At 41.4% G+C, this 12,552-nt stretch overlaps 1 protein-coding gene across 2 annotated transcripts in view; it reads left to right on the forward strand.

The window, feature by feature from the left end:
* CNTNAP4 (contactin associated protein family member 4) overlaps positions 1 to 12,552 on the forward strand; it is a 1,754,782-nt gene that overhangs the window by 1,395,839 nt on the left and 346,391 nt on the right. For both annotated transcript variants that reach the window (XM_085632834.1, XM_085632836.1), the window contains exon 14: positions 11,572 to 11,728. In XM_085632834.1, coding sequence (XP_085488960.1) covers positions 11,572 to 11,728 — 157 coding nt within the window. The remainder of the gene's footprint in view (positions 1 to 11,571; positions 11,729 to 12,552) is intronic.

Below are 12,552 nucleotides of genomic sequence, written 5' to 3' on the forward strand. Positions count from 1 at the left end.
GTTGACTGTGTTGTTGATTTGTCCATAAAACTCTCTTTGTTTTACAGTTATTTTTGCCATTTTTTTGTTTTTTGAAAATCTTTTTAAAGAAATCTCTGCTCTGCTTACCAGTAGACTTTTTCTTTTTGCCATCACCAGCTTCTCCTGCTATTTTTTTCCCCAGTGTTGTCCAGATATACTTGTTGTTGCTTTTCTTTCCTTTTTCTTGTCCTTAAAGGCATTTTTTTTTTCACTGTTGCTGAGCAATACCTGCAAGGAACTAAAAAAAAATCCTTTTTGTAATTATAATTCATTATAATATTTTTTTTTAACTTTTCATTTATTTCAAATGTTTTTCCATTTGTCTCTCATTTGTGATTTACTAATTTGTGCACAGTACTAACCACCACAGTTGAAAAAAAACAAGCTACCCCTTTCCTGCAAGTGCATTTTTTAACAGAACAACTGCAACACAAATTATATCTGTGGCCACAATTCCTGTGCACACACAGCCTCATGGTGTGCTTCTAAGCAGAAAATAGAATTTGATTTGCAAATTCAAAGCACATTTACTACGCTGGTAGATCAAGTGATAATTGCTGTTACAGCCTTACACATTTTACCTGGAAAATCACAGAGGCAGAAAAGAGAACATTTCCTAACAGCTTCTTCATACCATAAGTATCTGCAACCTGGGTGATTGTTTAGAGTAGAGCAAAGAAAATGAGGCCTTGGTGACGTTGAATGTGTTTGCATTACACACAGACCTGAGTAGTACGCATGGGAGTGTTGGAGAAGCTGCTGCGTGTGTGCCAAGAGTGTGTTTCTGAACACTGTGTATTGTCTGGTGCAAGACAGATGAGCAAAGAGACTTCCAGAACTGCATGAAGACTGCAGGGATGTACGTAACAGTGCATGTGTGCTAAGGGATAATTTGTGTAAACACAACAGGCTGCCCCTTTCCTGGGACTGCATTTCTTACTGAACAACAAATTCATAAATTAAATCTCTGCCCACAATTCCTGTGTGCACACAGACTCATGCCATCTTTTTACGCACATAACACAGGCTGCCCCTTTCCTGGGACTGCATTTCTTACTGAACAACATCTTCACAAATTAAATCTCTGCCCACAATTCCTGTGCGCACACAGACTCATGCTATGTTTTTTGGAACAAAACAGTGTCCCTGAATAGTACCAAATTACTGTTACAGCCTGATACAGTTCCCTTATCATTTACAGAAGCAGAAAACAGCACATGTCCTAACAGCTCCTTAAGACAATGACCATGTGTTACAGGGTGAGTGATTAGATTAGATCAATTTAAATGAGGCCTTGCTGACGTTGAATGTGTTTGCATTACACAGTGCTATCTGAAACAGCACACAGGGCTGAGTACTACGCATGAGAGTGTTGGAGAAGCTGCTGTGTGTGTGCCAAGAGTGTGTTTCTGAACACTGTGTATTGTCTGGTGCAAGACAGATGAGCAAAGAGACTTCCAGAACTGCATGAAGACTGCAGGGATGTATGTAACAGTGCATGTGTGCTAAGGGATAATTTGTGTAAACACAACAGGCTGCCCCTTTCCTGGGACTGCATTTCTTACTGAACAACATCTTCACAAATTAAATCTCTGCCCACAATTCCTGTGTGCACACAGACTCATGCCATCTTTTTACGCACATAACACAGGCTGCCCCTTTCCTGGGACTGCATTTCTTACTGAACAACATCTTCACAAATTAAATCTCTGCCCACAATTCCTGTGCGCACACAGACTCATGCTATGTTTTTTGGAACAAAACAGTGTCCCTGAATAGTACCAAATTACTGTTACAGCCTGATACAGTTCCCTTATCATTTACAGAAGTAGAAAACAGCACATGTCCTAACAGCTCCTTAAGACAATGACCATGTGTTACAGGGTGAGTGATTAGACTAGATCAATTTAAATGAGGCCTTGCTGACGTTGAATGTGTTTGCATTACACAGTGCTATCTGAAACAGCACACAGAGCTGAGTACTACACATGAGAGTGTTGGAGAAGCTGCTGCGTGTGTGCCAAGAGTGTGTTTCTGAACACTGTGTATTGTCTGGTGCAAGACAGATGAGCAAAGAGACTTCCAGAACTGCATGAAGACTGCAGGGATGTACGTAACAGTGCATGTGTGCTAAGGGATAATTTGTGTAAACACAACAGGCTGCCCCTTTCCTGGGACTGCATTTCTTACTTAACAACATCTTCACAAATTAAATCTCTGCCCACATTTCCTGTGTGCACACAGAGTCATGCCATCATTTTAGGCACATAACACAGGCTGCCCCTTTCCTGGAACTGCATTTCTTACTGAACAACATCTTCACAAATTAAATCTCTGCCCACAATTCCTGTGTGCACACAGACTCATGTCATCATTTTAAGCACATAACACAGGCTGCCCCTTTCCTAGGACTGCATTTCTTACTGAACAACAACTTCACAAATTAAATCTCAGACAACAATTCCTATATACACACAGACTCATGCTGTGTTGGTAGGCACAACACACAGGCTGCCCCTTTCCTGAGTTATCAATTCTTACAGAACTAATGCTTTTTTCAAATGTGCTGCCATTTTCCTCTCTTTTCTTTCAAAGTGATTTCTGCTAAATGCTAACCATCACAATTAAAAACAAGCTGTCCTTTTCTTTCAACTGCAAGTCTTACTTTTCAACAGCAACACAAATTACATCTCTGTCAACAATTCTTCTCTGCACACAGACTCATAGTTTGATGGTAGGCACAAAACAGTATTCCTCATTGTTACCAGTACACATTAACTTATGGTGAAAACATACTCCATAATATTTTACATATTCAAAACAGTTAAATATCTCGCAAAACAGAAAATGTAAATCACAACTTTAAACAAATAATCACAATTCTTTTTTTTATATCTAAATTAACCACAAACACCCCCTCTCAAACTCATAACTCACCTTTAAAATTAGTTAGTTGTGAAAGAAATGTGGCAGTCACACAGCAGTTTATCAGACCAGAATCTCTGAGCTGAACACCTCTCTCCTCTCAGCAGAACCAGTTAATGGCACAGTTTCCCTCTCTTTTTTCACACATATACATGTTAATTTCAAATTTCAGTGCTTCCCACATTTTTCAAATGAAATCACACATTTCTATTGGTTGAAAACTTCAACTCCTTTCCAAATGTACCCTTCCCCCAACTTGACTTCTGCCTGCTACCATAGCAACAGGTCATGGAACACAGGTGTGAGCAGAGAGGTCAGAAGTTCAGCAGACAATGTTTAATTTCCAAAGAGCAAGAGTGCTTGACTTTTCAAACCTAACAGCAAATCCAAACTAATGTTCTTTGTTCACACATTTTTCTGAACCAATACAATACATGCTTTTTAAAATTTAAACATGCAGCCTAGTTTTTAGTGTAGAATGGTTTGAAACAGCAAATGAGTTCTTTTTATAAAAAAAAGTATGTGTGCCCCCATTTTTCAACTGTCTTTCATTTCATATTGCCATTCTACTGAAAGACACCTCCTGAGTGCATCCAGATCTCCTTTGAAGATGTTCACAGTGTGGATTGTAGGTCACAGCTATGTCTTCTGGAGTGAAAAATTTGCAGAAAAAAGAGGTATGGTGAGAGACCATGCTTTGCCAAATGTAGACATTAAATGGATTGGTCAGAGAGGGTTAAAGTGGCACCAATTAATGCCTTTGGTGAAAACCTTTCTACATCTCCCACAGCCTAACCTTATTATTGTGCACTGTGGTGGAAATGACCTAGGCACTTTAACTGGGGTAGGTCTGGAAATGCTTATTAAGGACACCTTTGTGCAATTGATGTCACTTTTTCCACAAACTGCCTTCGTATATTCTAACATATGCCAAAGGCAAAAGTGGAACTGGTCCAACCAATTTTGTCCGCAGATTGACAAAGCAAGGAAGCACGTCAACAAATCTATTTCTGCTTTCCTCAGAGACTATGGTATGGGTTCTATATACCACAACAACTTGCGTTACAACATGCAAGACATTTATAGAGGAGATGGTGTACACTTCACTGATGAAGGCAACAGAGTCTTCCTCTTGAACTTTAGACTCTGCATCGGTACTTACTTGTAGGTACCAAAAAACAAACAATAAACACAAGGGCTCTTTTTAGAGCCACCTTATATATAAACACTTAAATGCGATTTTTTATTATTTTTTTTTTTAAAGTTTTTTTTCGGGTGCGCGCTGGGTGCGCGCACTCGGCAATATTTTTTTTCAAAATATAAATCTTTTTTTTTGCCCTACAAGGTCCTACTGTGACCCCCTTACAATGCCTAGTGGGTCAATATCTCCCCACTCTGCCCCCTTTTCAAGTTCTCCCCCTTTGTTTATCACCCCCTCTTTATGCGAGAGACAAAATGGCGGCTGCCGCTTCCTGATTTCCACCGATTCGAATGTTTACTGACATCTAACAACCAATCAGAAGTGCGCTCGCGATCGGCAAGGTGCGCGCACAGGACTTGCTCAGTGCGCGCACGGTACGCGCGTACAGATATATTTATTGATTTAAATGCTATTTTCTCAGGAAATACTGAACAGATTTACACCAAACCTGCAAAAGGCACTTCATGGACCTTATGGCTACCTCTCTGCCAAATTTCACATAATTCTGTTCAGCCGTTCAGGCTGTAGCTGCGACTAAAGTTCCTATGGAAAAATGCATGGGGAAAACGTGTTTTGGGACCCCCCTTTTTTCTCGGCCCCCGCTTGACGAATCCCCCCGAAACTTTCAGGGTAGGAGCTGAGCGGAGCGCCCCATTAGTTTTGAAAATTTCGCGAGGATTCGTCAACCGGCGCCAAAGTTATTCAAAATAGAATTTTGAGATTTCCTATGGAAACACGGTCCTAACTATAACTACCTACTGGCGACCGCCAGTAGGTAATATATATATAATATATATATATATATATATATATATATATATATATATATATATATATATATATATATGGCGTTATGGTTAGTTGGACATTTCACTCGTACAAATCCATAGAAATTCCCCCGTTATAGTTAGTTCAGCTAACTATAACTCGAGCGCCCGCAATGCACTGCTGATGACGTCACATATTACATCACTCATGACATGGTCAGTGACATCACTCATGACATCTCAAATGACATCACTCATGACATCATCCTTGTGATAGAGTGGCAGACCTCCTCTCATCCTAATATAACCTTTGATACACACACTCAAAAATACAAACTAACATTACCATGCATGCCTTGTACATTGCAAAGTCATTACTACACCTTTTTTTAGAACGCATGGTCAATTACCATGCATGCCTTTAAACAAATTTTGTTGTAAAGGTATGTATGGTAAATGACCATGCTTTCTAAAAAACATGTAGACGATCCACGTTGTTGTAAGGAAACAGAGGCTGTTCCGTTTCCTTACAACGATGTGCCCCGCCCCTCAGAGACGACATGAGGCAGGAACCACGAGGAGAGAGGAACCACGAGGAGTGAGAGGTAAGGGGGATTGGGCATGGGGTGTTTTTTTTCTAGGGTTTAGGGTAGTGCAGTTGTGTTTGGGTAGTGTAGGGGGTTGTGCTGGGGGTAGTGTTTTAGGGTTTAGGGTAGTTCAGTGGTGTTTGGGTAGTGTAGGGTGTCGTTCTGGTGGTAGTGTTTTAGGGTTCAGGGTAGTGCAGTTATGTTTGGGTAGTGTAGGGTGTCGTGCTGGGGGTAGTGTTTTAGGGTTTAGGGTAGTGCAGTGGTGTTTGGGTAGTGGAGGGGGTAGTGTTTTAGGGTTTAGGGTAGTGCGCCCAACCAGCCATAATATCCGTGGACAAAGGGGATCCTGACTCTTTTGAACGCTTCACCAATTGAATAATTTCGGGTCAAGGGCCCTACCACGTCCAAGACCTATCAATTCCTTTCTTGGGATCCCTCATATACTTGGAGAAAAAGGTACATAGTTTCTCATCAATTTCAGCCGTGTGTGTCACCTTCCCCTTCAGTGAGGGCCTGGGGTATTCTCCCCTCATCCTATTCCTGACCTCCCTTTCAAGGGGTTGATGGATTTTCCCCACCATATACTCTGCCACTTTGGTGTCAGGGGTCCACTCTGCCGATATAGGATGGTAAATTAGGGTAGGCTCAAACATGTCCAAGTGGACCCGGCCCCAACCAGGGACTGAGAGGAGTGGGACTCTGGATGCCAGGGACGCCCCGAGTCCTTATCCTCATCGGAGGAGAAATTATCCGCCGATACAACCTCTCCCTCTAGGGGAAACCCGCCGCCGGGGTCTACAATAGTGGTGACAGCGTCGCAATTTTCTCCGGACTCCTCCTCCTCCCGGCAGGCTGCATGTTTTAGCGTTCGCGCACTCTTGAGGAAGGTCTCTGTAAATTTATCAAATCCTTCCAAGTGCCCCGCGTTATGCTTAACGGCCCTTTTATTCCCCATCTGGGAGCTACTGGGATCCGCCACCACCAGATTTGGGTCACTGAACACCCCAGGGATGCTTTTCGCCAGCTTATCAACCTGATCCCTAAGAGGAGACAGTGCCCTAGAAATAGCCAGAGAGAGGGCTTGGTCCACTGCTGGAGGGAGAAGTTGGGGGGCCATTCCTCCTCCACTTCCTGGTAGGAGGAGTAAAAATGGTCTTCTGGAGAAGACATGATAGCAGAGGGTGTGAGCACAGAACAAATGCCCTTAAAATCCTTAAGGCAGCCCCCTCGCCGGTGCTCCATCAGCTGGGCTTTCCCCGAAGCTGTTATAAGAATAGACTGAGGCACAATACCAATTACCAACATCAGGTGGCGCTGGTCAGTAACGTGGCCGTGTGGGGAAATCACTGCGTAGCGGTGTCAAAATTAGGCGAGGGTTGGTCAGAAATCAAGCGGACACTAAAGGAGTGACCGGATTCCCAAACGCGCATAAACCCAGCGAGAGCGCTCGACGGAGCTGCCTCGCTCGGACCAGACGCGCCTGACAGGATCTCATCGCGCGCAGAGCGCACAGCGGGAGAAACTGCGAGGGGGAGAATGCTCTCGGGCAAGAGCCTGCTGCGCAGGGAATATGAAACAATACCAAGTCAATAATGCTTATAACGTGCACAAGAAACCACTATACAAACAGCAACAATGTAAGATTAAGCCAAGAATGTAAGGAATGCACTTAACTGACGAGCAGTGAAGAAAGAGGAAGTAGAAGGGACGTCACAATATTATATACGATGGACTGTGATATGATTGGACTATAGTTGCCTTGGAACCTACCCCCCTAATGGTTCATGGGTTGTGTAGTCTTTTGTTTAATGATTGTTGTCTTATGTTTTCTTTGAACTGCTATGCAAATAAAGTGAGGAAAGATATGCATAATCTTCGCCTCCCTCCTGCCATAGAATTCATTAAACTTTATGCGCTCTGATTTAGAAACATAGATCATAAAAGTGTACATATAAACAGTAAATCCTCTTTCCTAATACAACACAGTGAGAATTAATTAAAACCAGTAGGTAAAAACGGGTGTTACAAAGCCCGGTTCAGAGCAACTTCAGGTTAACAGAATCGTAAAGTTCAATGTTTCGCAAGATCAACCTCATGTACTTCATGCAAAATACGGAATAAGGGGTCCAAGTAAGATGTAACGCTCCAATACCGGACCAGTCTGCACTATAGAAAACGGCAGAAAAAATAAAAATAAAAAGTGTTATGCACACTTCTGTCATTGGGCTACATGTGGGCTACATCTGCGTGATATTTGTGCTACATTTGGGCTCTTTTTTCTCTGGTGGCCATCTTAGGAGACTTGTTTGTTATGAAGTTTCCTATTTTCCTCATTTACTGCAGTCTCCTCAGTAGGAAATGTTTTCAGTTTTTTACTTTGATTCCATCAAGAAGCCATTCAGATTTGTCACACGTTTGCCATAAATTCAGAATGTTAGCACTCTATTTGTTCATTAGATCACTGTAGTAAAGATACTGCTCACCAGGGAGTTAACTGGAAGTCTACTGCTGGTATTGAAAGTGATTGTTTCAGTCTGCATGTCAGAATTTTCTAATGAAATAGAAGAGAATTTGAGATCACCCTTGAAACATGTCCTAATTTTTCTTTCAACAGCACTAACCATAATTTCTATGACAAAATGAACCCCCTCATTTTGTTCCTTTATAAATTAAATGTTTTAAGAGTTACCAGTTTATTCCAATCAAGATGGCTTCAGGTGTGCCATAATGTTGTCATAAGTAAGACTGTTAGCGCTCTAGTTGTTCTTTAGAACACTCTGGGAAGCTGCAGTAGAACACAAAGGCATCAACTGACAGGCTGCTCCTGTTGAAATATAACAGGAAGATATTTGAGATCACACTTGAAACATGTCCTAATTTTTCTTTCTACAGCACTAACTATAATTTCTATGACAAAATGAACCACCTCATTTTGTTCCTTTTTAAATTAAATGTTTTAAGAGTTACCAGTTTATTCCAATCAAGATGGCTTCAGGTGTGCCATACTTTTGTCATAAGTAAGGCTGTTAGCGCTCTAGCTGTTCTTTAGAACACTCTGGGAAGCTGCAGTAGAACACAAAGGAATCAATTGACAGTCTCTGCCCTTGTTGGATGTACATGATTTACTGAGAATGACAGACTTCATTCTCACATGACTGAGAAAGATAATGTGAATTTACAGAATATATGCCCTCATTTTAGCTTCAGTTTTCTCTCAAACATGATTCAGGATATCCCAGCAGAAGGTTTTTCACAGGATAAAATCACCTTAGAACACACCACAATTCCTGTAATTAGTATGGTACCATCAACAAATGAATTCTAATGTAACTAAAGTCTGTTATCACCCTTTATAGTTCTCCTTTTGGTAACCCTCAAAATATTTGATTTACTACAATGCATTTCAATGGGGTACTATCATGTATAGTGGTCCCAAGATGGCTGCCAGCAATTCCAGGATGAAGTGCTGACAGCCAATCAGATCTCACGATGAGATCTGTCGTTAGGCTCTGCCCAGATATTGAAACTTTTTCTTTTTCTAATTTCTCATGAACTACTGAACGGATTTACACCATTTAACAAAAAGGGATCTTTCTGAACCAAGGGCTACCTTTCCACCAAATTTGGTGTAATTCCGTTCAGCAGTTCGGGCTGCAGCTGTGTCTAAGGTTTCCTATGGGAATTAACATGGAGAAAACACGTTTTGGGAACCTCCTTTTTTCTCGGCCCCTGCTTGCCGAATCACCCCAAAACATTTAGGATAGGAGCTGACCGGAGCGCCCCACGAGTTTTGAAAATTTCACGAAGATTCGTCAACCGACGCCAAAGTTATTGGGAAAAGAATGTTACAATTTTCCTATGGATAATACGTCCTAACTATAGCTTATATATATATATATATATATATATATATATATATTCACTTAAAAAACTATAGGTTTCACACATGTTATAGTTAGCTGGACATTTCACTTGTGAAAAACCAATGAAATTCCCCCGTTATAGTTAGTGCAGGCAACTATAACTCACGCGACCGCAATCCTCAGCTGATGATATTGCATCATTGTATTTAGTCACTTATTCACCCATGTCTTCTTCCATTAATCTTTAGCTATACATATATTACAAATATTTATTTTTCAGAAAGACACATATGTCATCAGCAGAGGATTGCGGTCGCGTGAGTTATAGTTGCCTGCACTAACTATAACGGGGGAATTTCATTGGTTTTTCACGAGTGAAATGTCCAGCTAACTATAACATGTGTGAAACCTATGGTTTTTTAAGTGAATTTGCAAGGTTTTTAAAATGCTAATTACTAACTATAACGTGTGTGAAACCTATGGTTTTTTCAGTGAATTTGTACGGTTTTTTAAATGCTAAGTTATTAATATATATATATATATATTTTTTAATTTTACCGTGCGCGCACCGTGCGCGCACCGTGCGCGCACCGTGCACGCGCGGTGGGCACACGGTGCCCTTCGCGCACCGCGCACCCACTTTACGCAGTTCAGACCGTGCACGCACGGTGCGCAACGTTCGCAGAATTTTTTCCGTTTCCACCGTGCGCGCACGTTGCGCGCACTCCGCGATTTTTCGCGAAAAAAATTATAACTCTTTTAGGACCCTTGGGGGTCCTTCTGGGACCCCCTGACAAATGCTAGCGGGTCAGGAACTGTCCAGCCTGCCCCCTTTTCACATTCTCAACCTTTGTTTTTCACCCCCTCAGAGTGCGAGAGACAAAATGGCGGCCGACACTTCCTGGTTTCGACCGATTCGAATGTTTACTAAGATCTAACAACCAATCAGAATTGCGCTCGCGCACGGCAGGGTGCGCGCACCCAGCGCGCACGGTGCACGCGTATAGATATATATATGCTTTTAAATGCTATTTTCTCAGGAAATACTGAACAGATTTACACCAGACCTACAAAAGGCACTTCTTTGACCTTATTGCTACCTCTCTGCCAAATTTCACGTAATTCTGTTCAGCCGTTCGGGCTGTAGCTGCGACTAAAGTCCCTATGGAAAAATCCATGGGGAAAATGCGTTTTGGGACCCCCCCTTTTTCTCGGCCCCCGCTTGACGAATCCCCCCGAGACTTTCAGGGAAGGAGCGGAGCGGAGCGCCCCATTAGTTTTGAAAATTTCGCGAGGATTCGTCAACCGGCGCCAAAGTTATTCAAAATAGAATTTTGAGATTTCCTATGGAAACTCGGTCCTAACTATAACTATCTACTGGCGACCGCCAGTAGATAATATATATATATATATATATATATATATATATATATATATATATATATATATATATATATATATATATATATATGTTCCCTTATAACCTTATAAGAAGAGTTAAGTTAATTTGACAGATTATTGTTAGGATCTGCTATCTTGTTCACTTAAATTGGAGTCTTGCCTTCAACAGGCAAAGTGTGTTCTGATTGTGCCTTGTATTATGATTATGCAGCATGATGTACGTTGCGATATCATTCCCCAATGCTGCAAAAGGTAGACAAGCAACCTTATTTTTCTGCTTGTTAGAGAAATGCTAATAAATGGAGCTTACTCTGCTAAAATTGCCATGCATTATCTCATATCGCACTAAAACTGACAGATATTTAATATGCAGTGACGACGCGTTCATTTAGTTTCTTTGCTAGAATGAATAAGTCTGTTTATAGATAAGCTTTGCTCGTTTGTTTCCTGGCACGTATTTCCGTGATCTCAGTGACCCTTGCATTATAGTATAAATTACCCTGGGTTTTAGTGTGACTGCATCACTTTTTCATTTGCTACTTTAACGGATTGTGTATACATGGGCTGCTTAAGATAAACGATTCTAATATCACGCCTCAATGCATTGAGAGCTACTTCTGCTTTTTTATGCTAAAACAGCAACAACCAAAAACACTGCTGCAATAATTTATTCCCTGTTAATATAATATTTAAATGAAACATCATTTTATCATACCTCAAGAACCATGCTTTGCATAACTTTCTGTGCAGGCTTTTTGAATTGTTGAAAAAGGAGAGTGTTGAGTGTTGTCTAACTTTCTTTTCAGATGGGTTGCCCTTCAGCTGGTGGGTTGGAAGAAACAATGAATTACAAACTTACTGGGGAGGTCCCTTTCCAGACAAGCAGAAGTGCGCATGCGCTCTGGAAGGAAACTGTCTTGATTCCCAACATCGCTGCAACTGTGACGCAGACAGGAACGAATGGTAATTTCCCATATGTGATTTTGGACTTAAACGTGTTTCATTTAGCGCATTTGTAATGACGACTGCTGGTTTATAAGGATTCTAGTTTGCAGTGGTATATATTCAAATGAATGTGCAGAGATTTTACATTACTAATGGATTTATGTAAATAAAGTAGCTGATTACAAGGTCTCTAGAATTCCTGAGGTGTCCAGTAACACAGGAGTTATACTTAAGAGGGCCATCACTAAAGCCCCCTGCAATGCAGCATTGTGATTGGTCTGAGCAAGGTGACACGGCGCTCAGCCAGGGCTGGAGGGGTGGGCATGTTCTCCACGCAGGATGTAATGCAGCCTGCATGGAGGACAGGGAAAGTCTGCATGACTGTTTTGGGTAGCTCCTTGGCTGCTCTGTCAGCCCCTCCCTGCCCCTGCATGCAAGCTGCCACAGCAGGAGGACAAAATAAAATGATAATAACATTATGTTATTATCATTTTATTTTTTCCATTCTTTTGTTGCTTCAAGGCAGTGGGCAATGCTCCTCCGCCTTAGCGGCGGAGCTGACACTGATCAGTAACTATATAACTGTAAATGCAACATGATAATCAAAAAAATAGTAGGTTGGAAAGTTTGTATTAGTAACCATGAATGTCTTAACTCTCAAATGGTTATTCAATAGAAACCTGGCCCATTTCTATTCACTCATATTCCCGGGAAACAGACTAGGAAAAACCCTATAACTTCTTTACAAAATGGACTGCCTATTCTATAAAATGATTCCCCAGTCTCCTCAAAACTCTTTTAATCTTGTAGGAAGACTGCTGCTCAATCCTTTACTGATTCCA

Source organism: Triturus cristatus, chromosome 2_1 (assembly GCF_964204655.1).
Source record: "Triturus cristatus chromosome 2_1, aTriCri1.1, whole genome shotgun sequence".
Classification (NCBI taxonomy): domain Eukaryota; kingdom Metazoa; phylum Chordata; class Amphibia; order Caudata; family Salamandridae; genus Triturus; species Triturus cristatus.